This window comes from Oryctolagus cuniculus, chromosome 5, assembly GCF_051225735.1.
Source record: "Oryctolagus cuniculus isolate XC-2025 breed Fujian yellow rabbit chromosome 5, ASM5122573v1, whole genome shotgun sequence".
Lineage (NCBI taxonomy): Eukaryota > Metazoa > Chordata > Mammalia > Lagomorpha > Leporidae > Oryctolagus > Oryctolagus cuniculus.
Window position 1 is genome coordinate 731064 of NC_142871.1, and position 27529 is coordinate 758592.

The window sequence follows — 27529 nt, forward strand, 5'->3', positions numbered from 1 at the left end:
CCCTGTGGTGCCTGTGGTGCCTGTGCTGCCTGTGCTGCCTGTAGTACCTGTGGTACCTGTGCTGCCTGTGGTACCTGTGCTGCCTGTGCTGCCTGTGGTACCTGTGGTACCTGTGGTGCCTGTGGTGCCTGTGCTGCCTGTGGTACCTGTGCTGCCTGTGGTACCTGTGGTACCTGTGGTACCTGTGCTGCCTGTGGTACCTGTGGTACCTGTGGTACCTGTGCTGCCTGTGGTGCCTGTGCTGCCTGTGCTGCCTGTGGTACCTGTGGTACCTGTGGTACCTGTGGTGCCTGTGGTGCCTGTGCTGCCTGTGCTGCCTGTAGTACCTGTGGTACCTGTGCTGCCTGTGGTACCTGTGCTGCCTGTGCTGCCTGTGGTACCTGTGGTACCTGTGGTGCCTGTGCTGCCTGTGGTGCCTGTGCTGCCTGTGCTGCCTGTAGTACCTGTGGTACCTGTGCTGCCTGTGGTACCTGTGCTGCCTGTGCTGCCTGTGGTACCTGTGGTACCTGTGGTGCCTGTGCTGCCTGTGCTGCCTGTGGTACCTGTGGTACCTGTGGTACCTGTGCTGCCTGTGGTGCCTGTGCTGCCTGTGGTACCTGTGGTACCTGTGGTACCTGTGGTGCCTGTGGTGCCTGTGCTGCCTGTGGTACCTGTGCTGCCTGTGGTACCTGTGGTACCTGTGGTACCTGTGGTGCCTGTGGTGCCTGTGCTGCCTGTGGTACCTGTGCTGCCTGTGCTGCCTGTGCTGCCTGTGGTACCTGTGGTACCTGTGCTGCCTGTGCTGCCTGTGCTGCCTGTAGTACCTGTGGTACCTGTGCTGCCTGTGGTACCTGTGCTGCCTGTGCTGCCTGTGGTACCTGTGGTACCTGTGGTGCCTGTGCTGCCTGTGCTGCCTGTGGTACCTGTGCTGCCTGTGGTACCTGTGCTGCCTGTGGTACCTGTGGTGCCTGTGCTGCCTGTGGTACCTGTGGTACCTGTGGTGCCTGTGGTGCCTGTGCTGCCTGTGCTGCCTGTGGTACCTGTGCTGCCTGTGGTACCTGTGCTGCCTGTGGTACCTGTGGTGCCTGTGGTGCCTGTGCTGCCTGTGGTACCTGTGGTGCCTGTGGTGCCTGTGCTGCCTGTGGTACCTGTGGTGCCTGTGCTGCCTGTGGTACCTGTGGTACCTGTGGTGCCTGTGGTGCCTGTGCTGCCTGTGGTACCTGTGGTGCCTGTGCTGCCTGTGCTGCCTGTGGTACCTGTGGTGCCTGTGGTACCTGTGGTGCCTGTGGTACCTGTGGTGCCTGTGCTGCCTGTGCTGCCTGTGCTGCCTGTGGTACCTGTGCTGCCTGTGGTACCTGTGCTGCCTGTGCTGCCTGTGGTACCTGTGGTACCTGTGGTGCCTGTGCTGCCTGTGCTGCCTGTGGTACCTGTGCTGCCTGTGGTACCTGTGCTGCCTGTGGTACCTGTGGTACCTGTGGTACCTGTGGTGCCTGTGGTGCCTGTGCTGCCTGTGGTACCTGTGGTGCCTGTGGTACCTGTGGTGCCTGTGCTGCCTGTGCTGCCTGTGGTGCCTGTGCTGCCTGTGCTGCCTGTGGTACCTGTGGTACCTGTGGTACCTGTGCTGCCTGTGCTGCCTGTGGTGCCTGTGCTGCCTGTGCTGCCTGTGGTGCCTGTGGTGCCTGTGCTGCCTGTGGTACCTGTGGTACCTGTGGTGCCTGTGGTGCCTGTGGTGCCTGTGGTACCTGTGGTACCTGTGATACCTGTGCTGCCTGTGGTACCTGTGCTGCCTGTGCTGCCTGTGCTGCCTGTGGTGCCTGTGATACCTGTGCTGCCTGTGGTACCTGTGCTGCCTGTGCTGCCTGTGGGACCTGTGGGACCTGTGGTACCTGTGGTACCTGTGCTGCCTGTGGTACTTGTGGTACCTGTGCTGCCTGTGCTGCCTGTGCTGCCTGTGGTACCTGTGCTGCCTGTGCTGCCTGTGGTACCTGTGGTACCTGTGCTGCCTGTGCTGCCTCTAGTACCTGTGCTGCCTGTGGTACCTGTGCTGCCCGTGGTACCTGTGCTGCCTGTGCTGCCCGCCCAGTGCTGGAGGCGCTCAGCCAAGGCGCTGTCAGGTAAAGGCATCCTTGGGAAGGCTCTGGTTGTCTCCAGAGGGTCTGGAGAATCTCTCAATAAAAGAGCACAAATTCCCCAATATTTTTTGCAGTAAGTACATTTCAGATAGCATTTCACGAATAGTTGGTTGTGAAAGATTAGTTAGTAGACTGTTTCACCGTCTTTGAATTATTTATCTAAATAATTTATGATTTTAGAAGACTTGTTTTTGTAATTTAAAAAAATCTCCAGGATGTATTATCAATTAATATTTCTCATTACAAAACACTCATTTACTGTTAGTTTTGCCATCACTGGGAATTTGTGGTTTTGAACCATGAAGCATTTTTAGAGATTCCATCATAACTGATTTACATATAATAATTCGCACATGTGTGTTTGTTCCTGTCTTTTCTCCAGTCCGTACGCAGCTCCAGGGCTGTCTTCTCAGGTGCTTCTGTCCCTGCAGGTGTGAGCGCCGCTTTGAAGGGCACCCCGACCGCTGCTATCCCTGTGGCGTTGCTTTCAGCCCTTGTGGGCGATTCGTGGCCTGTGGCGCCGAGGACCGCCACGTGAGTGCTCCCTGGCCTTCCCTCGTGGGCGGTGTGGTGCTGCTGCCTGGCAGGCAGGGTCTCACTGGACAGGGGTGGTGTTCTGAGACTCCTGCGTGGTAGGATGTGAGGTGAGAAAGATTAGGTCTTCTAGTGATCATTCACTCATTCCTTCGGTTGTTAATGACCTCAGAGAGACGCGTGGAGCCTACCACGCGGAAGCTGAGCTGCCTGCATTTCTTTGAATTCCACGCCGACGATGCCGGTGCCCAGTGAGGGTCGCTAGGTGACCAGGCTCCTCTGCGTTAGACCCCCGAGGACAGCAAGCTCATTTTAAGGAGCGTAGCACACGCCACAGGCAAACGTCTGCTGGTGGATCGGGACCGAGACTGACGAACACCTGCTTGCCCTTAACATGCATGAAGAGATCTTGACCTTGGTCACAGACACCATAAATGTCTTTGTTTTCTCTTTCGGAGGCCGGAAGTCTGAAGTCCAGGCAGGACCTGAGGGCTGTGCTGCTCCCTCCCGGCAGCTTCCCGCTATGGGTTCCAGCGGGAAGTAATTAATTAAGTAATTAATTTGCATTCATCTCATAAATACAACATTAGGAACGTGTTGATTCTTCCCACTGTACCCGCCCTCCCACCCCCCTCCCACCCCTCTTCCACTTCTCTTTCCTATTCCCTGTTCTGTTTTTCACTAAGATCTATTTTCATATTTTCAGTTAGCTTTTTTCTTCTTTTTTTTTTTGACAGGCAGTTGGACAGTGAGAGATAGAGAGAGACAGAGAGAAAGGTCTTCCTTTTTCCATTGGTTCACCCCCCAAGTGGCCACTACAGCTGAGGTGCTGTGGCTGGTGCGCTGCGCCGATCTGAAGCCAGGAACCAGGTGCTTCTCCTGGTCTCCCATGCGGGTGCAGGGCCCAAGGACCTGGGCCATCCTCCACTGCCTTCCCGGGCCACAGCAGAGAGCTGGACTGGAAAAGGAGCAACTGGGACAGAACCGGTGCCCCAGCTGGGACTAGAACCCGGGGTGCCGGCACCACAGGCTGAGGATTAGCCTAGTGAGCCGCAGTACTGGCCAAGTTAGCATTTTTTTAAAGAAAGATTTTATTTATTTTATTTGAGAGTTAGAGTTACAGACAGTGAGAGGCAGAGACAGAGAGAAAGGGTCTTCCTTCCATTCGTTCACTCTCCAAATGACTGCAATGGCTGGAGCTGCGCCGATCGGAAGCCAGGAGCCAGGTGCTTCTTCCTGGTCTCCCACGTGGGTGCAGTGGCCAAGGATTTGAGCCATCTTTTACTGCTTTCCCAGGCCACAGCAGAGAGCTGGACTGGAAGTGGAGCATCCGAGACTAGAACCGGTGCCCACATGGGATGCCGGCGCCACAGGCAGAGGATTAACCCACCGCTCCACAGTGCCGGCCCCCAGTTAGGTTTATATACAGAGGATTAGCACTATTCTAGGTAAACATTTCAACGCTTAGTCTGAGAAAGAAAAAGAAAAAGAAGGAAAAAAAAAACCCCTGTTCCTCAGAGTCCAGACAAGGGCTATTCAGTTATTGTATCTCAAAGGTGAGGTTGCTTTTTCCCCCTTTCTCTTTTCCCTTCTTTCCTTTTAGAAACTTAATTGTCTTTAAAGAAGAACCCAAGAATGATGCATCTTTTGTAACATAATTTTAACTATAGTTTATGAGACTTAAGAATGTTGTCCACTTAATACACTAAAATGAAGGGATTCTTGAGTGAAAGTTTTACTATTAAGTCTCATGGTACAACTCTTTGGGGAGAGAGGTCCTGCATGGGAAGTTAGTGCACAGTGACTCCTGTTGTTAACAATTAACACTCTTATGCATGACATCAGTGACCACCCGAGACTCTTGACTTGAGCTGCCTAGGCTATGGAAGCTTTTTGGATACACAAATTCTGTCAGTATTTAGACAAGGCCATATGCAAAGTGGAAGTTCTCTCCTCCCTTCAGAGAAAAGTACCTCCTTCTTTGATGGCCACTTCTTTCCACTGGGATCTCACAGAGATCCTTCATGTAGGACAATTTTTGCCACAGCGTCTTGGCTTTCCATACCTAAAATGCTCTTGTGGGCTTTTCAGTCAGATCCAAAAGTCTTAAGGGCTGATTTTGAGGTCAGAGTGTTACTTAAAGTGATTGTCATTCTATGAGTCTGCTGTGTGGACTGCTTCCCATGTTGGAGCATTCACTCCTTTTTAATTCTATTATTATTCCAAACATTTAATCCTATTTATATGATCACTTTAGCACTTGATCCTATCTATATGATCAATTTAACATTTAATCCTATCCATTTGATCTCTATAACACTTAAACTGCTATTTTTACCAGCCAGCTTAAGGGAAATTCAGGTCCCATGGTGAGTTTTTAAACTGTGCCCTTAGAAGTAAGTCCATAGGAAGGTATGCAAAACTATATGGCTTTGTGGTTACAAACTTCATACTTTTCACAATTACAACTTTAGGATCTTGGTAATTTTTCCCACTGTGCCCACCTTCCCACCTCCATTCCTACCCCCTTCCCCTTCCCTTTCTTTTTCTCTTATTTTTTTTTTACTAAGATCTAGTTTCAATTAACTTCATTCATATCTGGTTAACTCTGTGCTAAGTAAAGAGTTCAGCAATTAGTATGAAAGAAAAAAGATAAGGAAGATATGATAAAGGAAAAAAAATAAAAAAATAAAAAAAACCCTGTTCTTCAGTAGTCAAGACAAGGGCTGTTTAAAGTCATTGCTTTTCAAAGTGTCAATTTCACTATTATAGATTGCTTTTAGGTGCTCTGTCAGTTATCACAGGTCAGGGAGAACATGTAGAATTTGTCCGTTTGGGACTGGCTATTTCACTAAGTATGATGTTTTCTAGATTCATCCATTTTGGTGCAAACGACTGGATTTTTAAAATTTATTTTATTCTTTATTTACTGCTGTGTAGTATTCCATGGTGTTCATATCCCATGATTTCTTTATCTAGTCTTCAGTTGATGGGCATTTGGGTTGATTCCAAGTCTTTGCTATTGTGAATTGAGCTGCGATAAACATGGGGGTATAGATAGCTCTTTTATATGCTGATTTAATTTCCCTTGGGTGGATTCCCTGGAGTGGTTTGGCTGAGTCATATGGTAGGTCTATATTTAGACTTCTGAAGAATCACCATACATCACCATACTGTCTTCCACAGTGGCTGTACCAGTTTACAGTCATACCAATAGTGGATTAGGGCACCTTTTCCCCCACATCCTTGCCAGCATTTGTTGTTTGTTGATTTCTGTATGAAAGACATTCTAACTGGAATGAGGTGACCTCATTGTGGTTTTGATTTGCATTTCCTTGACAGCTAGTGATCCTGAGCATTTTTTCATGTGTCTGTTTGCCATTTGGATTTCCTCTTTTTGAAAAATGTCTGTTTAAGTCCTTTGCCCATCTCTTAACTGGGTTGTTTGTTTTGTTTTTATTGAGTTTCTTGATCTCTATATATTCTGGTTATTAATCCTTTATCAGTTGTATAGTTTGCAAATATTTTCTCCCATTCTGCTGGTTGTCTCTTCACCTTGCTGTTTGTTTCTTTTGCAGTGCAGAATCTTCTCAAATTGATGTGATCCCATTTGTCGATTTTGGCTTTGATTGCCTGTGCCTCTGGGTCTTTTCCAAGAATCTTTTTTTTTTTTTAAAAGATTTTCTTTATTTATTTGAGAGGTAGAGTTACAGACAGTGAGAGGGAGAGACAGAGAGAAAGGTCTTCCTTCTATTGGTTCACTCCCCAAATGGCCGCAACTGCTGGATCTATGCCAATCTGAAGCCAGAAGCCAGGAGCTTCTTCCAGGTCTCCCATGTGGATGCAGGGGCCCAAGGACTTGGGCCATCTTCTACTGCCCTCCCGGCCACAGCAGAGAGCTGGATTGGAAAAGGAGCAACCAGGACTAGAACTGGCGCCCATATGGGATGCCAGCGCCGCAGGCAGAGGATTAACCTACTGCGCCATGGTACCAGCCCCTCCAAGAACTCTTTGTCTATGCCAATGTCTTAAGGGGTTTCCCTGATGTTCTCTAATAATTTGATGATATCAGGTCTTAGATTTAGGTCTTTGATCCATGTTGAGTGGATTTTTGTGTAAGGTGTGAGGTAGGGGTGTGGTTCACACTTCTGCATGTGGAGATCCAGTTTTCCCAGCACCATTTGGTGAATAGACTGTCCTTGCTCCAGGGATTGATTTTAGTTCTTTTGTCAAAGATAAGTTGGTTGTAGATGCTTGGGTTGATTTCTGGCATTTCTGTTCTGTTCCATTAGTCTACTTATCTGTTTTTTGTACCAGTCCCAGGCTGTTTTGTATATAACTGCATTGTAGTATGTCTTGAAATCTGTATGTTCTCCCTGATTGGTGACAACTAACCAACCACAAAAAGGGAGACCTGTTGAAGTGAAAGGGACACTATGAGAGACAGTGACTTTATCAGCCTTGTCCTGACTGTTGATGTACAGTTTAATGCTTTATCCCTTTTAGTATTTTTTTGTTGTTGTTCTAGTTAATACTATTGGTTGAACTCTATAATTAACACACAATTATTCTTAGGTGTTTAAATTTAACTGAAAAGTGATCCCTGTTAAATATAAGAGTGGGAATAAGAGAGGGAGGAGATGTACAATTTGGGACATGCTCAATCAAACTTGCCCCAAATTGTGGAGTTAGAAACGTGCCAGGGGATTCCAATACAATCCCATCAAGATTGCATGTACCAATGTCATCTCACTAGTCCAAGTGATCAATTTCAGTTCACAATTGATCACACTGATAGGTCTAAGAGTCAAAGTCTGCTAATATTAACTGATAGAATCAAAAAGGGAAAGAATGATCCATCATGGGAAGTGGGATACACAGCAGACTCATAGAATGGCAGATGTCCTAAACAGCACTCTGGCCCCAGAATCAGCCCTTAAGGCATTTGGATCTGGCTGAAGAGCACATGAGAGTATTTTAGGCATGGAAAGCCAAGACACTCTGGAAAAAATAAATAAATAAATAAATGAGAACCTAAATGAAAGATCTCTGTGACTGAGATCCCAGTAGAAAGAATGGGCCATCAAAGAAGGAGGTACCTTTCTCTGAAGGGAGGAGAGAACTTCCACTTTGACTATGACCCTGTCTAAATAAGATCAAAGTCAGCAAACTCGAGAGGCTTCCATAGCCTTGGAAACTCATGACTAGGGCCTAGGGAGATTTCTGACGCCATAAACAAGAGTGTCAAATTGTTAAGTCAACAATAGGAGTCACTGTGTACTTACTCCTCATGTGGGATCTCTATCCTTAATGTGTTGTCCAATGTGAAGTAATGCTATAACTAGTACTCAAACAGTATTTTTCACTTTATGTTCAGTGTGGGTGCGAACTGATGAAATCTTTACTAAATCGATCTTCTGTGTATAAAGATAATTGAAAATGAATCTTGATGTGAATGGAAGGGGAGAGGGAGCGGGAGATGGGAGGGGTGCGGGTGGGAGGGAAGTTATGAGGGGGAAAAAGCCATTGTAATCCATAAACTGTACTTTGGAAAATTATATTTACTAAATAAAAGTTTAAAAAAAAAAGAAATCTGGTATTGTGATGCCTCTGGCTTTGTTGTATAAGATTGTGTTAGCTATTTGAGGTCTCCTGTGCCTCCACATGAATTTCAGCATCATCTTTTCTGTACCTGAGAAGAATGTCCTTGGTATTTTGATTGGCATCACCTTGAATCTGTAAATTGCTTTTGGTAGTATGGACATTTTGATGATATTGATTCTTCCAATCCATGAACATGAAAGATTTTTGCCTTTTTTGGTATCTTCTTCTATTCCTTTCTTTCATGTTTTGTAATTCGCATCGTAGAGATGTTTGAAGTCCTTGGTGAAGTTTATTCCAAGGTCTGTGATGTTTTTGTAGCTATTGTGAATGGGATTGATCTTAGAAGTTCTTTTTCAGCCGTGGCATTGCCTGTGTATACAAAGACTGTTGATATTTGTGGATTGATTTCGTATCCTGCTACTTCACCAATCTCTTCTATGAGTTTCAATAGTCTCTCAGTGGAGCCTTTTGGATATTCTACATAAAGAATCATGTCATCTGCAGATAAGGAGAGTTTGACTCACACCTTCCCAATTTGTATCCCTTTGACTTCTCTGTCTTGCCTAATGGCTCTGGCGAAAACTTCCAGGACTATGTTGAATAGTAATGATGAGAGTTGGCATCTTTGGCTTTGGATCTCAGTGGGAATGCTTCCAATTTTCCCCATTAGATATGATGCTGGCCGTGGGTTTGTCATAAATTGCCTTGATTGTGTTGAGTAATGGCCCTTCTAAATCCAACTTGCTTGAAGTTTTCATTATGAAAGGGTGTGAGAGCTTCCCCTGATATCAGTGGACAGGAACCACTGAAACTCGTTTATTCCAAGGTGGTAAGAGTGCAAGTCTAGACAACCCAGCAGAATGAAGGGCCCGTATGAGCAATGAAATATTTAAGGGGAGAATTAGTCAAGGAACTTATGTTAATATGTACAAGCTGGTGGTCTTTATATGCAAAGAATAACTTCTGAAAAGTCGTTCAAGTGGAAAGCCCCCAAAAGGATCAAATGTTCAAGCATAAATTTAAGAACACTTCAGAATTTATACAGAAAAAGATATTTTCCCCCAAACATGCAATCTAGAAAAAAATGGCTGAATCTGAACTTATTCTTGGCTAGTAAGATTCAATTTCATAAAGAAAGCCATCCTCCACAAGTATTTCTTAAGTTTAACTGCCCTGACAAAGCAGCAGTGTGTTTTCCTGTGGCTTAGGTGTGCAGAGTTCCCTGGGGGCAGGGCCAGGAAGTGCACCCTGCAAGCAGAGAGCATTCTGGTGGAGAGGTGCTCTCTCAGGTGTTAAATCTCCCGCAGAACCTTTCACAGGAACACAGCATGGGGTTGGTGCCTGCGTGCAGAGCGGTGTTCCTGGCTCTGGGCACAGGAGATGGGTGAAGCGTTGGCATTCCAGCCACCCTTCTGGTACCCGCCTCGCAGCCTGCAGGCACGCTCTTCCGCAGTAATGGAAACCGGAGCTCCTGGATGAGTCGCTGTGTCAGGTCAGTGGCAGAAACTCTTCAAGATGAGCCAGGGATGTCTTATGTCAAACGAAAGGAAGAAATCAGCGTCCTGGAGCCATCCACGAGGGTGTGGGAGGCCACATCAGAGGTGCCGGCCGAAGGAGGCGTAGTTGAGTATCAACAGAAGGACTGGCATTGACCTGGACACACGGTGATGAGAACACGCCAGGGATAAAAGGTGGGGCTAAGAACGGACAAGCCGGCAAGCAGAGACTGGCATTGACCTGGAAACACGGTGATGAGAATATGCCAGGGATAAAAGGTGGGGCTGAGAACGGACAAGCCGGCAAGCAGAGACTGGCATTGACCTGGACACACGGTGATGAGAACATGCCAGGGATAAAAGGTGGGGCTAAGAACGGACAAGCCGGCAAGCAGACGAGCCGAGAGCAGAACCTCGGTGGCCCCCATTTGCAGATAGCCAAGGCACAGTACCCCACTCAGAACCACGCCTCTTAAAGGGAAAGCGATGCTTTTCTGTGGGGACTGTATTCCGAGTACATATCCTACTTAATGAGGTTAACTTCTGTTTCTAGAGAATTCCAACACGCGTGATGAATATTGAATTAGAACACCCCCCCTCCCCCATATCAGATGAGGCCGTTGATTGAGACGAATTCCGTTAGTGACTTCAGCTGTGAGAGTCAGGTTGAATCTTGCAGGCAGCTTGGACAGCCTTTTCTCCCCATAGACACACATGGCTGTCAGGTGTGTGGGCGGGTACTCAGCCATGTGACACAGGGACACACGGTCAAAACTAACGAACCCTCAACTCTTTCCTGTTACGGTGGTGACTGTCAGAAGATAAGAGCTGAACTGTGAGGATGTGGAGGGACTGGAACTCCCGTACCACGTCAGTGGGAAAGGAAAATGGTGTGGTGGCTCCTTTAAGAATTAAAGTACCAGAACTACCTTATGACCCAGCAATGCCACTCCTGGGTATTTGTTCAAAGTAATTGAATTCAGGATCTCAAAGGGATATGGGCATGTCTGTGTTCACTGCAGTATCTCCCCAGTAGCCAAGATGTGGAAAACCCGAGTGTCATTGACAGATGAGTGAACAAAGTAAGGTGTATGCGCTTCGCGGGATGTTATCATCTTCAAAGCTCAGGAAATCCTGCAACATGCAAGAGGAGCGCACACATGCTGCGTGATCCCGGGGGGGGGGGGTGAGAGATCCAAGCAGCGAAATCCATCGAGTGGGGCAGAGGCATGCTGGCTCGGGGCGGGGCAGGATTCGGGAGGAGGGGGGAGCTGCTCCTCAGTGCGTGGGAGACTCCAGGCTCTGGACGTGAGCTGTGCACAGGCAGCAGTGCTGTGCCGTTCACTGAAGGTCTGAGAGTGGAGATCTGCAGTGAGAACCCCGATGGAGGAGCCAGCACTGTGCACCGCAGGTAAAGCTGCCGCGTGGGACCCCCACGCCCCATCTCGCAGACTGATGTGCGTCCTGGCTGCTCCCCAGGCACCCAGAGCCCTGCTCATGTGCCAGGGAAGCAGCAGACGAACTCAGGTGCTTGGGCCCCTGCACCCACGTGGGAGGCCTGCGTGAAGTTCCTGGGCTTGGCTTTGAGCCGGCCCAGCCCTGGCTGTTGTTGCCATGTAGGGAGGGAACCAGCAGATGGGAACTCGGTCTGTCTCTCCCTCCCTCTGTCACTGTGCCATTCAAATAAATAAATAAAACATCTAAGTAGAAGCCTGGTGGGAACTCTTGGGGAGTGTATGCTGCTGTCATAACCCAGACCTCCAGGCAGTGCTGGTCACTGATGTTGGGCGGCTCAGCCCTCTTGTCACTGGGAGGCCGACAGCACCACTTAAAGTGTTCTTGTAAACGACTGAACTTGAACTACTGGAGTCTCCAGAGGTGACTTAGCTTACGGCCAATACAGAGGACAGCAGAACACGTGAAAGACCAGCACACTGACGAATCCTGCTGTGCAGCTTTCCCCAGCACCTGGTGCAGTGCCTGTTGAGTGCGTGAGGACAGTCTCGCTCCAACATAAACCCTACTGGAGAGAGACGACGTAGCGGTACAAGAGCCTTGTTTGATCCTTATTTATGCCACATAACTAAAAAATGTATAATTTTTAGCAATTGGCATGTGTTAAGGAATTGTTTTATTTTAGGTATAAAATGGCTGTATGGTTATGTGAAAATGTCTCTTTTGAAATATAAAATACATAGGGTATCATATTTATGATTTGCTTCAAATACTTCATACTAACAACTAAAACCAAAAAGAGATAAAAGAATAAGGCTGTGATTGTTGATGCAAGATAGCGAAATATCGGAAGTGTTGTATTTGGGTTGTCTCGTGGGGTCCCCTCTGCAGCCTGCTGTAGGCTTGTGCACATTTCCCCTCCTCTTCTGCCCGTGTCGGTTATGGGCTGACATGAACACCCCTGCCCCCAGGCGAGGATAACTTGTGTGTTCTGGTCCAGCTCTGAGGACTGGATGTCATCTGGTCTTTAGTTTTCATCTGCCGCAGTGCACTAGTAACAACTACTGTAAAGGCGAAAGGAGAGAACATGTGAGGGGCTTAACACTTGTGGAACAGTGGAATTACAAGATAAAACCATGAGCTGTAAATTATTTCTCAATACAATCTTTGTAAATAATAACACCTGCCGTTGAGCTGTATGTAAAGAACTGAGTGTCCCGGAAATTCAACCCTCTCCTTGCAGTCTTTTCTACATAATTGACAGAAGAACAATTGGTGACCTTTAAGGATTTTTAGCAAACATGGGCATTATATGTATTTACTCACATATTTTATTTCTTCTTGGTATGAAGAGAGCAGACTTCATACATTATGGGTACAGTTCCAAGAAGACAACCACACGTCTCCCTCCCTTTCCTCAAACCCCTCCCTCTTCCCCCACCTTCCTCTCGTCAGTTTTTGCAGTGATAAAATTTAATCCACTCTATGTTCACAGGCTTACTTCACCACTAACTATAATATTCAACAGGTAAAAAGTTCGAAACCACAGTTCAGGGCTGAAAATGACAATGACAATCACAAAATGCCCATTTCATTCCTACACATTTCTTGTATTCTACATTAACTGCCACGTATCAGAGAAAATATGATATTTTTCTTTACGAGAGTTATTTTACTAAGTATAATGGTTTTTAGTTGCATCCATTTAGTTGCAAAAGACAGGATTTCATTCTTTTTTATGGCTGAGTAGTATTCCACACACAGTTTGTTTATCCATCATCATCATCAGTTGATGGACATCATGTTAGCTATTGTCATTTGGGCTGCAATAACCATGGGCGCACAAGTAACCCTTCATATGCTGATTTCATTACGTTTAGGTAAATTCTCAGGAGTGGGATGGCTGGGTCAGTGGTAGATTTATGTTTAGATTTCTGAGGAATCTCCATACTGTCTTCCATAGTAGTTGAATTTGTTCACATTTCCACCAGCAGTGGATTAGGGTACCTTTTCTCCCATACCCTCATCAACATTTACAGTTTTTTTTGATTTTTGGATGATAGCCATTCTAACTGGGGTGAGGTAAAACCTCATTGTGGTCCTTGATTTGCCTTTCCCTGATGGCTCCTCCTCCCTGTCTGACTGGATCATTCCAGAAGACCTCTCTTTAGGCTCAGAACATCTGCCGTGGAGACTCTCGGCTGTATTTCTAGTTTCATCTGTTGAGTTCTTTAGCTCTACGGTTTCCAGATTGGTTCTGTTTTTTTTTTTTTTTTTTTTTTTAATCTCTTCTTCAGATGTCCTCATGTATGTCATGAATTGCTTTCCTAATGTCATTGAGTTGTCTGTGTTCTGTTATATCTCATTTTTTCCTTAAATCATTATTTCAAATTCTTGGCCAGGCAGCTCACCATTTCCATTTCTTTGTGGCCTGTTGCTAGAAAGCAGCTGAGTCCATCAGCAAGGATGTGTTCCTCGTTTCTTCGTGCCTTGTGTCCCGGTGTTGTGTTTCGTGCACCTCGTGGGTGACTGTGCACTTCACTTCCATGAAAGCTGCTGTGTCCGTCACACACAAATCTCTCCTTTTTTTGGGTGGATTCCTGGTCTTAAGCTCTATGTATGTTGAACTTCACTGGAAATTGCCAGATAAGCTTCCAGAGTGGTTGTGTGATTTATTTTTATTTTTATTTTTTTAATTTATTTTTTGACAGGCAGAGTGGACAGTGAGAGAGAGAGACAGAGAGAAAGGTCTTCCTTTTGCCGGTGGTTCACCCTCCAATGGCCAATGGCCGCCGCGGCTGGCGCGCTGCAGCCGGTGCACCACGCTGATCCAAAGCCAGGAGCCAGGTGCTTCTCCTGGTCTCCCATGGGGTGCTGGGCCCAAGCTCTTGGGCCATCCTCCACTGCACTCTGGGGCTACAGCAGAGAGCTGGCCTGGAAGAGGGGCCACCGGGACAGAATCCGGCGCCCCGACCAGGACTAGAACCCGGTGTGCTGGCGCCGCAGGCGGAGGATTAGCCTAGTGAGCCACGGCGCCGGTGGTTGTGTGATTTTAACAACACCAGGTGTTCTGCACCCATGGGCACACAAAACTACAACCAAAGCGACCAAAGCAGAGCACAATCGGAACACATGGAGTGACGTGACGGCTCCAAGGCAGCCAGAGGAGGCCGAGAGGGCTCAGATTCTGGAAGGAGGCCTCTCCAGGTCGAAGCCCTGGTCCCCCATGCAGAGCTGTGTGACTTCGGACACTGGCCACTGCCACCCGTGGTTTCTTTGTCCATAAACTGGGACAATTATAGCATTTTCTTTTTGGGGTTGTAGGGAGAATTATATGAGGCAATTCAAGTAAAATTCCCAGCAGGCTGTGCAGAAGTTAGGGTCCAGTAAGTGCTGTCGTTATTAACCTCTGTGCTTTCTTCTGAAGACTAATGGTGGAAGGAGGAACAACTGTGCCTTCCCTCCTGTCCTGCAAGCACACGGCAGACGGAGGCCCCGCCCTGACTCCCCAAGTGCTCCACGTCCCCCAGCAGGTGGAGGCCCCACCCTGACTCCCCAGCAGGTGGAGGCCCCGCCCTGAATCCCCGAGTGCACTGCGTCCCCCAGCAGGTGGAGGCCCCGCCCTGACTCCCCGAGTGCTCCACGTCCCCCAGCAGGTGGAGGCCCCACCCTGACTCCCCAGCAGGTGGAGGCCCCGCCCTGACTCCCCGAGTGCACCGCGTCCCCCAGCAGGTGGAGGTCCGGCTGGGCCCTCTCTGGGCTCCGAGAAGCCTCAGCATTAAGTCCGTCCTGCAGAAAACACAGTGCAATGAGCAAAATGTCTCTGAGTCGCCTGTGAGGTCAGTGGGACCTGGTTGTCCCTGCTTCTGTGAATGGTGCCCTCCTTGGTGGTTTGGCGAAATAACAGCACTCGCTCAGAAAACCAGTCTAGGGTCTCTCAGGACCCTTGATGGCTGCAGTCATAGCTGTCTCGCTGTTGCATTTTTGTAAGAAAAACGAAGGATTTCTAATTCCGAGTTGATGTGCCGTGGCCGGCTGTGGGAAGCGCCCTGCAGGCCGCCGTGCCCTGTGCAGATGCTGGCTGGGCTCACACAGCGGGGCCCTCTGCATGGTGGCCTCCGGCCTGCTGGGAATCTCAGCCCCGCTGAACCCTCGTGCCCACAGCCACCCGAGCCTGCTAGAGCTGAGCAAATGTGTGCCGTCCGTGTGGACGTGATAAAGAGCCGGCTCACTTCTCCACTTCCTGCAGAGGATCTCGCGCGGGACTGCTGACGGGTGCTACATCACCGGCGAGGCCTCCCTCGAAGGACTCGTTCTTGGTCAGGATTGCTTCTCTGAGGGAAAAGGAGCCACCTCAGGGCCCTCCCGGCTGCCGTGGCCTTTGGGGCGGTGGACGCCCTTTGCCCTTTGCCCTGTTGCTGAATGAGGAGCTCGGGCCCCATCGGGAGGTGGACCGACGTCGGATTCTGTCCCGAAACACACACGTTCGGCAGTGGTACTGTCTGTCAGAGAGGTGTTGTTTCATCAGTACTTAAGGAAAAGCCTGAGTAGTGGGATCACTCAGGTTCTGAGCTGGGAAGCCAAGTATGGTAGATACAGTTCTCTCACGGTGATGGGCATTAATAATATAATTACAGTGTATTTCACTCTGTTCGGGAGTTTAATGTAAAGTTGGAATACAGTATCTGTGCTCCTTCCTTAAATCGGCCCAAAATGACTACATGGAGAGAGAGAGAGAGATATCTTTATAAAATATATAGGATGTTAAACTGTTTGTGGGGTCTGACGGAGGCTCACAGTAGGGAACAGGAAGCATGATCCAAGCTCATTAAGAAATCAAAAATCTGCTTCATGATTCTGCACGTGGAAATCCAATTTTCCCAGCACCATTTATTGAATAGACTGTCCTTACTCCAGGGATTGGTTTTGGACCCTTGATCAAATATGAGTTGGCTGTAGATGTTTGTATTGATTTCTGGTGTTTCAATTCTGTTCCATTGGTCTATCCATCTGTTTCTGTACCAGTACCATGCTGTTTTGATTACAACTGCCCTGTAGTATGTCCTGAAATCTGGTATTGTGATGCCTCCTGCTTTGTTTTTGTTGTACAAGATTGCTTTAGATATTCGAGGTCTCCTGTGTCTCCATATGAATTTCAGCATCATTTTTTCCAGATCTGAGAAGAATGTCTTCGGTATCTTGATTGGGATTGCATTGAATCTATAAATTGCTTTTGGGAGAATGGACATTTTGATGATATTGATTCTTCCAATCCATGAGCATGGAAGATTTTTCCATTTCTTGGTATCCTCTTCTATTTATTTCTTTAAGGTTTTGTAATTCTCATCTTAGAGATCCTTGGTTAAGTTTATTCCAAGGTATTTGGTTGTTTTTGTAGCTATTGTGAATGGGATTGATCTTAGAAGTTCTTCCTCAGCCGTGGCATTGCTTGTGTATACAAAGGCTGTTGATTTTTGTGCATTGACTTTATATCCTGCTACTTTGCCAAAATCTTCTATGAGTTCCAATAGTCTCTTAGTAGAGTTCTTTGGGTCCCCTAAATAAAGAATCATATCATCTGCAAAGAGGGATAGTTTGACTTCTTCCTTCTCAATTTGTATCCCTTTAATTTCTTTTTCTTGCCTAATAGCTCTGGCTAGAACTTCCAGAACTATATTGAATAGCAGTGGTGAGAGTGGGCATCCCTGTCTGGTACCAGATCTCAGTGGAAATGCTTCCAACTTTTCCCCATTCAATAGGATGTTGGCTGTGGGTTTTTCATAGATTGCTTTGATTGTATTGAGGAATGTTCCTTCCAAACCCAGTTTGCTTAGAGTTTTCATCATGAACGGGTGTTGTATTTTATCAAATGCTTTCTCGGCATCTATTGAGATAATCCTATGGTTTTTCTTCTGCAGTCTGTTAATGTGGTGTATCACATTGATTGTTTTGTGCACATTGAACCATCCCTGCATGCCAGGGATAAATCCCACTTGGTCTGGGTGGATGATCTTTCTGATGTGTTGTTGTATTCTATTGGCGAGAATTTTATTGAGGATTTTTGCATCTATTGGATTTCCACGTGCAGAATCATGAAGCAAGACCCCTACCTTTCACCTTGCACAAAAATTCACTCAACATGGATTAAAGACTTAAATCTATGACCTGACACCATCAAATTATTAGAGAGCATTGGAAAAACCCTGCAAGATATAGGTACCGGCAAAGACTTCTTGGAAAACACACCAGAAGCACAGGCAGTCAAAGCCAAAATTGACATTTGGGATTGCATCAAATTGAGAAGTTTCTGTACTGCAAAAGAAACAGTCAGGAGAGTGAAGAGACAACCGACAGAATGGGAAAAAATATTTGCAAACTATGCAACTGATAAAGGGTTGATAACCAGAATCTACAAAGAAATCAAGAAACTCCACAACATCAAAACAAACAACCCACTTAAGAGATGGGCCAAGGACCTCAATAGACATTTTTCAAAAGAGGAAATCCAAATGGCTAACAGACACATGAAAAAATGTTCAAAATCACTAGCAATCAGGGAAATGCAAATCAAAACCACAATGAGGTTTCACCTCACCCTGGTTAGAATGGCTCACATTCAGAAATCTACCAACAACAGATGCTGGCGAGGATGTGGGGAAAAAGGGACACTAACCCACTGTTGGTGGGAGTGCAAACTGGTCAAGCCACTATGGAAGTCAGTCTGGAGATTCCTCAGAAACCTGAAGATAACCCTGCCGTTCAACCCAGCCATCCCACTCCTTGGAATTTACCCAAAGGAAATTAAATTGGCAAACAAAAAGCTGTCTGCACATTAATGTCTATTGCAGCTCAATTCACAATATCTAAGACCTGGGACCAACCCAAATACCCATCAACAGTAGACTGGATAAAGAAATTATGGGACATGTACTCTATAGAATACTATACAGCAGTCAAAAACAATGAAACCCGGTCATTTGCAACAAGATGGAGGAATTTGGAAAACATCATGCTGAGTGAATTAAGCCAGTCCCAAAGGGACAAATATCATATGTTCTCCCTGATCAGCGACAAGTAACTGAGCACCAAGGGGGAAACTTGTTGAAGTGAAATGGACACTATGAGAAACAGTGACTTGATCAGCTCTTGTCCTGACGGTTGATGTACAATGTAATACTTTATCCATTTTAGTATTTTTTTTTTTCTAGTACCATTGGTTGAACTTTGTAATTAACACACAATTATTCTTAGGTGTCTAAATTTTAACTGAAAAGTGATCCCTGTTAGGAATTTGGAAAACATTATGCTGAGTGAAATAAGCCAATCCCAAAGGGACAAATATCATATGTTCTCCTTGATTGGTGACAACTAACTGAGCACCAAAAAGGAAACCTGTTAAAGTGAAATGAACACTTTGAGAAACGGTGACTTGATCAGCCCTCACCCTGACTGTTGATGAACAACTTAATATGTTATCCCTCTTAGTATTTTTTTTGTTTGTTCTACTTAATACTTTTGGTTGAATACTATAATCAATACACAATTATTCTTAAGTGCTGAAACTTAACTGAAAAGTGATCACTGTTAAATATAAGAGTGGGAATAAGAGAGGGAAGAGATGTGCAATTCGGGACATGCTCAAGCTGACTTACCTCAAACAGTAGAGTTAGACACATACCAGGGGATTCCAATTCAATCCCATCAAGGTGGCATGTACCAATGCCATCTCACTAGTCCAAGTGATCAATTTCTGTTCACAATTGATCATAAGGATAGGACTAAGAGCCAAAGGGATCACATAAACAAGAATAGTGTCTGCAAATACTAGCTGATAGAATAAAAAAGGGAGAGAACAATCCAACATGGGAAGTGAGACACACAGCAGACCCATAGAATGGCAGATGTCCTAAACAGCACTCTGGCCTCAGAATCAGCCCTTAAGGCATGCGGATCTGGCTGAGAAGCCCATGAGAGTATTTCAGGCGTGGAAAGCCAAGACACTCTGGGGAAAAAAAAAAAAAAACTAAACTAAATGAAAGATCTCTGCGAGTGAGATCCCAGTGGAAAGAATGGGTCATCAAAGAAGGAGGTGCCTTTCTCTGAAGGGAGGAGAGAACTTCCAATTTGACCATGGCCTTGTCTAAATATGATCAGAGTCGGTGAACTCAGGGGGCTTCCATAGCCTTGGCAGCTCATGACAAGAGCCTAGGGTGATTACTGATGCTGTAAACAAGAGTGTCAAAAATTTGTTAAGTCAACAACAGGAGTCACTGTGCACTTACTCCTCATGTAGGATCTTTTTTTTTTAACTTTTATTTAATGAATATAAATTTCCAAAGTACAATTTATGGATTACAATGGCTTCCCCCACATACCGTCCCTCCCACCCACTACCCTCCCCTTTCCCACTCCCTCTCCCCTTCCATTCACATCAAGATTCATTTTCGATTATCTTAATATACAGAAGATCAGCTTAGTATACATTAAGTAAGGATTTCAACAGTTTGCTCCCACACAGAAACATAAAGTGAAAAATAATAGATGATTTTTTTTTAAATGATGATGAAATCAGATCAGACCTATTGTCATGTTTAATCCCAGTGAGAGTCAAGTTGGGAGTTGATAATTTCTTTTTTTTTTTTTTTTGACGAGGATCAGTTTAGTATGCATTAAGTAAAGATTTCAACAGTTTGCACCCCCATAGAAACACAAAGTGAAATATATTGTTTGAGTACTCGTTATAGCATTAAATCTCAATGCACAGCACATTAAGGACAGAGATCCTACATGAGGAGTAAGTGCACAGTGACTCCTGTTGTTGACTTTACCAATTGACACTCCTGTCTATGGCATCAGTAGTCTCCCTATGCTCCAGTCATGAGTTTCCAAGGCTATGGAAGCCCTCTGAGTTCTCCGACTCTTATCTTGTTTAGACAAGGTCATAGTCAAAGTGGAGGTTCTCTCCTCCCTTCAGAGAAAGGTACCTCCTTCTTTGAAGACCTGTTCTTTCCACTGGGATCTCACTCACAGAGATCTTTTGTCAGAGTGTCTTGGCTTTCCATGCCTGAAATACTCTCATGGGCTTTTCAGCCAGATCCGCATGCCTTAAAGGCTGATTCTGAGGCCAGAGTGCTATTTAGGACATCTGCCATTCTATGAGTCTGCTGAGTATCTCACTTCCCATGTTGGATCATTCCCCCCTTTATTTATTCTATCAGTTAGTGTTAGCAGGTACTAGACTTGTTTATGTGCTCCCTTTGACTCTTAGTCCTTTCATTATGATCAGTTGTGAACTGAAATTGATCACTTGTAGTAGTGAGATGGCATTGGTACATGCCACCTTGATGGGATTGAATTGGAATCCCCTGGTATGTATCTAACTCTACCATTTGGGGCAAGTCAGCTTGAGCATGTCCCAAATTGTACAGCTCTTCCCTCTCTTATTCCCACTCTTATGTTTAACAGGGATCACATTTCAGTTAATTTTTAACACTTAAGAATAACTGTATTAATTACAGAAACTCCTCATGTAGGATCTTTGTCCTTAGTGTGCTGTACATTGAGATCTAATGCTATAACTAGTACTCAAACAGTATTGCTCACTTTATGTTTCTGTGTGGGAGCAAACTGTTGAAATCTTTACTTAATGTATACTAAACTGATCTGTATATAAAGAGAATCGAAAATGAATCTTGATGTGAATGGAAGGGGAGAGGGAGTGGATAAGGGGAGGGTTGCGGGTGGGAGGGACGTTATGGGGGGGAAGCCATTGTAATCCATAAGCTGTACTTTGGAAATTTATATTCATTAAATAAAAGTTAAAAAAAAAAAAGAAATCAGAAATCTGAAGGAGTGAGGAGCAGCAGCTCTGCGGGTGCGTGTGGTGTTGCCGGCCTTGCCGGGCGGTTGCTACCTTCTGTGCCCGATCGCGGTCACCGACTCTGCTTGGTGTCTTGTCCCCTAGGCCTACGTGTATGAGATGGGATCCAGCACCTTTTCTCACCGCCTCCCGGGGCACACGGACACAGTCACCAGAGTGGCCTTCAGCCCGTCAGCTGCCCAGGTACTGTCCCACCGGTGGGAGGGGTGTTGCCACAGAACACAGATTTGCAACAGTTTTCTGTCTGTCAGGCCTCGTTTTGGTGAAATTTCACGACATTTAAGCTTCCATGCCAGCTTTCATTGAGTGCAGGGAGAGAGTCTTAGGAAGCAAGTCTTTCCTGGGGAGAAAAATCTAGAAAATTTCCATTTGTGGTTGAAGTGATGTGTAGTTTGATGACTGCATGTTTGACCTGAGAGGAATATCGTGGACACATGTGTGGAACACTGTCGTTAAAGGTGGAGACAGAAAGCACGAAGGCAGATCACAAGGCCAGTCAGGACAGGACAGAGGGGACTTGGATACGGCAGAGGACGGCAGATCACAAGGCCAGTCAGGACAGGACAGAGGGGACTTGGATACGGCAGAGGACGGCAGATCACAAGGCCAGTCAGGACAGGACAGAGAGGACTTGGATACGGCAGAGACGAGAGGTTGAAGAATGTCACGAACAGGGAAAAGCTGAGAAGGGAACAGCTGCGAATCAGCCCTGGCAGAGGTGGCCGATCCTGCATCAGAGGGAGGGAGATTTTGGTAACAGATGGGAGCATGGGTCTTGGTAAACCTGAGCGCCTGGGGTGGATTTCCTGTCCAAGATCAGGCTGGGGCCTGTGCACTAGGCCTTGTGCCCCACAGGCAGGCCTGTGCCCCGGTGCTTGGCACTGTGTGCTTTTGGCAAATATTGGAAACTGAACACGTGAGCAGGTGAGCCTTGCACATCACTGAGGGGCTGCCCCGGCGCAGGTACCCCAGCGTGTGTCCTCGGAGTACTCGGGTGTCGGACGGCGCAGGTACCCCAGCGTGTGCCCTCGGAGTACTCGGGTGTCGGACGGTGCAGGTACCCCAGCGTGTGCCCTCGGAGTACTCGGGTGTCGGACGGCGCAGGTACCCCAGCGTGTGTCCTCGGAGTACTCGGGTGTCGGACGGCGCAGGTACCCCAGCGTGTGTCCTCGGAGTACTCGGGTGTCGGACGGCGCAGGTACCCCAGCGTGTGTCCTAGGAGTACTCGGGTGTCGGACGGCGCAGGTACCCCAGCGTGTGTCCTCGGAGTACTCGGGTGTCGGACGGCGCAGGTACCCCAGCGTGTGTCCTCGGAGTACTCGGGTGTCGGACGGCGCAGGTACCCCAGCGTGTGTCCTCGGAGTACTCGGGTGTCGGACGGCGCAGGTACCCCAGCGTGTGTCCTCGGAGTACTCGGGTGTCGGACGGCGCAGGTACCCCAGCGTGTGTCCTCGGAGTACTCGGGTGTCGGACGGCGCAGGTACCCCAGCGTGTGTCCTAGGAGTACTCGGGTGTCGGATGGCACAGGTACCCCAGCATGTGACCTCGGAGTACTCGGGTGTTGGACGGCGCAGGTACCCCAGCATGTGCCCTCGGAGTACTCGGGTGTCGGACGGTGCAGGTACCCCAGCGTGTGTCCTCGGAGTACTCGGGTGTCGGACGGCGCAGGTACCCCAGCGTGTGTCCTCGGAGTACTCGGGTGTCGGACGGCGCAGGTACCCCAGCGTGTGCCCTCGGAGTACTCGGGTGTTGGACGGCGCAGGTACCCCAGCATGTGCCCTCGGAGTACTCGGGTGTCGGATGGTGCAGGTACCCCAGCGTGTGTCCTCGGAGTACTCGGGTGTTGGACGGCGCAGGTACCCCAGCGTGTGTCCTCGGAGTACTCGGGTGTTGGACGGCGCAGGTACCCCAGCGTGTGTCCTCGGAGTACTTGTGTGTCGGACGGCGCAGGTACCCCAGCGTGTGTCCTCGGAGTACTCGGGTGTCGGACGGCGCAGGTACCCCAGCATGTGTCCTCGGAGTACTCGGGTGTCGGACGGCGCAGGTACCCCAGCGTGTGCCCTCGGAGTATTCAGGTGTCGGACGGCGCAGGTACCCCAGCGTGTGTCCTCGGAGTACTCGGGTGTCGGACACGGGAGGTGCAGGCTGCTTGGGCCTCACCGGTGCCGGGGTGGGGGGGTGGGTGCCAGGCTCCCCGTGCGCCGTGGTGCACCGCTTCCCTGCCTGAGACCACAGTGCGTGGAAGGTGCCGACTGTGAAGGCTGAGGTGGATTTCAGATTCTTTTACATCAGAATAAACTGACCTTTTCATTCCATGCCCACGAGCTTTTTGCTGTCACCTCTTCTTAAATTCTGTTAAAGTTGTTGGATCCGTTTTTAGACACTCAGCCGTAAGGTAGGGGGTGGTGGAGAGTGAACGCCAGCAGGCGTGCGGCGGGGCCTGGCTGTGCTGACCGGGGTGGGATGTACCGAGTGCACTGATTTCACCACAGTTTTGCACCAAAACATGTTTTTAGTTCTGCTGTGCACAGTGACTCGCAGTTCACTTGTAGGAGTGGAGGGGAGGTTCTTTGAGCCTCGGTGGATTGAACACGGCTCACAGACAGCAAGTTATTACAGCAAGCAAAGCGCACTTCCCGCGGAAAGTCGAAGCAGGCCTCGGCACAGAGCCGCTCCCCGGGGGCCACAGAGCAAAAGTGCATCCCGGGACAGAGGTCAGGGCTCCGAGTAAAACTACGCTGTGAATTTACAGCCACACTTTCAGAGAGAGCGAGGGGTCATGGCCAGGGAGACCGGATGCCTCAGACCAGAGGTTCTGGCTGGAGGGATGCTGCCCTCTTGGGCCGTGGGATATCGCTGGTCATCTGACACAGTGCCTCGTGTGTTCAGGACCGGCAGCCGCTGCTCCCTCCCTGGGTTGGGCCTGGGTTGGTCTTTATGTCCTGTGTGTGGGTAGGCTGTCTTTGAGCCAGCTGCTTTTTAAACTGGCATTCTAAGGAAGTAAAAACCAGTTTTAGCTTTTCCTGAATTTTTCTGCATTTTCCTCTTTCTTTCTTTCTGTTCTCCCCAGACCCTAACTACCTCCTGCCTCACCCTCATAGATGTTAGCTGTTTTGAAAATTCAACATTTACTATCAGAATGTCTTTTGGCATGACTGAACTCAGGAATTTTTTTCAACATTTGAAAATTTTCCATTGAAAACCACATATGGCATCTGTGTTGCCATTAATGTGATTCTGATGAGTAGTGGCTGGACTGTAAATAGTTAATGTGAAAAAAGTGAGGCTGGGCCTTCTGGGTTCTCTCTATATATATTTGATTTAAAAATAGGATATATTTTTTAAAGATTTATTTATTTACTTGAAAGGAAGAATTACAGAGAGGCAGAGACAGAGAGAAAAAGAGAGAGAGGGAAGTCTTCCATCCGCTGGTCCACTCCCCAAATATCCATTTTGGCCGGAGCTGGCCAATCCAAAGAGAGGAGCTAGGAGCTTCTTCCAGGTCTCCCATGCGGGTGCAGGAGCCCGGGGCCCAAGGTCTTGGGCCATTTACCACCACTTTCCCAGACCGTAGCAGAGAGCTGGATCGGAAGTGGAGCAGCTGGGACTTGAACCGGTGCCCATATGGGATGCCAGCACCACAGGTGGCATAAGGTGGCAGCCTTACTTGTTAGGCCACAGCGCAGCCCCCAAAATATGGTATTCTGCCTCCACAATTACGTTACTTTGAAATGGGATGTTTTCTGGCTTTGATAGACTTTTATAAAGGCTCCCCTTGCCCTCTCCAGTCAGATCATCAGACCCCTGTCTACGGTGTAAGCACCTCGTTGGTAAACCATACAGCAGGCATCTCTGGCCAACAGCCTGCAGCAGGGGCGGGCAGGTTGGGGAATGGCCAGTGCACTGGGGACCACTTGTGTGCCTTTTGTCCCTGGTGGAGAAAGGACTTGAGGAAATGCACCATTGGCCCTCCATGCAGAGTGCTCTGGGACCACGTGGTCTGTCCTCAGCCAGACGGCCTCGACAGCTTTGCTGCATGTGCAGACCACATGTGGGGGTTCACAGTGAGGGGCGCGAGGCAGCACGGCCTCCACCGTGACTCTCACTCTTCTTGTTCATTGATAACATCCCTGGCCTTGGAGACGTGCATCTTATGAGGTTGCTTGGCGAGCCGGTGGACCGTGGGAAGCCTGGACTGGACTGGGAGCTGCGTGAGGCGCTGTGCTCTGTCATCTCACCCTTGGGGCAGCCTCCGTCACACGTGCTGGGGGGCCACGTACTGATGAGAACACAGGCCCGGATGCTGCAGGTGTTTTCCCTGTGGTCCCACAGCGCAGGCCCGGCCACCTGCCGCCCCTGGCACGGCTGCCACACGTTGGCACCAAGAAGGAATGCATTTCAGTGTTGATTGAAAAGCTGCGTCTGGAGCTGGAGCGGAGGAACCTGTGGGTAGATGGATCGGTGAGTCTAGGCTGTGTCGTGAACCCTGGACGGCCCCGGCAGAGCTCACTGTCGTGACGCGTTCAAAAGAGGGCCGCGGTCCCCAGGCCCCAGGCTTTGTGCTCCACGCGGCCCTGTGGCGCCACTGGTGCTCGTGGCCATGTTCTTGCAGTCACGGAGTAGGTCTCGCCATGAAGTCTCCCCATGGCGTCTCTCGCATGCATGCTTTCGGGAGAGGCGTCTGTTTCCTGGTGGGGCTGTGAGCTCGCCTCGCCCCTGCCTTGGCTCCAGCCCCAGGGTCCTCGCCGCGGGGTCCTGGAGCCTGCGAGCGAGCTCGGGGTGCCAAGCCAAGGCTGCTGGGGAGACTTCTCCCCGTCTGGGGTTTTCCTCAGGCAGTGGCAGTCTGGCACCTGGATGCAGCTGGGACACCCACGTGAGCTGCTAAGGACGTTGATGGGAGACGGCCTGGACTCTCCAGCGGAGGCCTCGTGGACCAGTGTCCTCTCTTACCTGGACCACTGTGTGTCTGGGGCAGCCGGGGCAGCCGCCGCCTGTGTCACTGGTTAACGACCCAGTGCTCCACTTCCTATCCAGCTCCCTGCTAGTGGCCTGCAAAAGTGGCAGAGGATGGTACAAGTGCCTGGGCCCCGCCTGCACGCACATGGGAGCCCAGGGCGCTGACTGCCTCAGGAACGAACCAGCTGTGTGGAAAGGTCGGCCGCGTGGGGCTGGGCTCCCGTGAGAGGTTCCGAGGAGGTCGGCTGCGTGGGGCTGGGCTCCCGTGAGAGGTTCCGAGGAGGTCGGCCGCGTGGGGCTGGGCTCCCGTGAGTTCAGGGGTGGTCGGCCGCGTGGGGCTGGGCTCCCGTGAGTTCAGGGGTGGTCGGCCATGTGGGGCTGGGCTCCTGTGAGAGGTTCGGGGAGGTCGGCTGCGTGGGGCTGGGCTCCCATGAGATGTTCAGGGGTGGTTGGCTGCGTGGGGCTGGGCTCCCGTGAGTTCAAGGGTGGTTGGCTGCGTGGGGCTGGGCTCCCGTGAGTTCAAGGGTGGTTGGCTGCGTGGGGCTGGGCTCCCGTGAGTTCCGGGATGGTCGGCCGCGTGGGGCTGGGCTCCCGGGAGAGGTTCAGGGGTGGTCGGCCGCGTGGGGCTGGGCTCCCGGGAGAGGTTCAGGGATGGTCGGCCGCGTGGGGCTGGGCTCCCGGGAGAGGTTCAGGGGTGGTCGGCCGCGTGGGGCTGGGCTCCCGGGAGAGGTTCAGCGTCATGAGGAGAAGAGCAGTCAGCTGCGGAGGGAAGAGTGACACACACGACTGTCGCGGTCGGGAGCGTGAAGGCGCCAGCGTGGACCTTTGTCAGCCGTGAGCGAGCAGCCCACTGATGTGGCGGCGAGCAAGCCCCTGCACGCTGTGGGAGCAGCCGCACGTCCGGGTCGCTGGGATTGTATGAGGGGAACTTCTGCTTTGGTCTTCCCAGCCCTCCTGGGTTGCACTGAGACCCTGGACAGGAAGCAGGATGTGGGCGGTCTCGAGTGGGTGATGTGGAGAGAGGGGACTCAGGTCAGGCGGGTGCACTGCGTGGTTTAGGCTGTGACACAGAGGAGCCTTGAAGGGGAGAAACAGGAGCAGCTGAGGCCTGCAGCTGCCCCCCACCCCCGCCCCCAGGAGTGCCCAGGCAGCCGGGAAGATGCAGAAGAAACAGAAGTGACCTTGCCCCGAGCCGGTGAGGGCAGTTGCAGAGGGCGCTGAGGTGGCTTTTGGTGTCAGAAGCAGCATTTGGCCGGACACCGCTGGGCGTGCAGTGTTTTTTCCCTGGTCTTGTGTTCTCCATGGGCGGTTAGAGGTGGAGTTTTAAGCCTCGGGGGCCGGATGCAGACGCGTGTTTGCAGTGTTTCTGTGCTGCGGGGCCCTTGCCGGCTTCGGTTACAGGCAGCTCTGGGATCCTTGTCAAGTGCACGTCCCTTTCCCACAAGCAGGAGGAATGCTGGTCTTCTCGCTCAGCGGCCAGCTGTGCCTGCCGA

At 49.3% G+C, this 27529-nt stretch overlaps 1 protein-coding gene across 2 annotated transcripts in view; it reads left to right on the forward strand.

Annotated features, from left to right (window-relative positions):
* The window catches only part of WDR27 (WD repeat domain 27), a 141861-nt gene that overhangs the window by 93352 nt on the left and 20980 nt on the right, over positions 1-27529 (forward strand). For both annotated transcript variants that reach the window (XM_089332419.1, XM_089332420.1), the window contains 2 exons: positions 2543-2645; positions 21165-21263. In XM_089332419.1, the coding sequence (XP_089188545.1) occupies positions 2543-2645; positions 21165-21263 (202 nt within the window). The remainder of the gene's footprint in view (positions 1-2542; positions 2646-21164; positions 21264-27529) is intronic.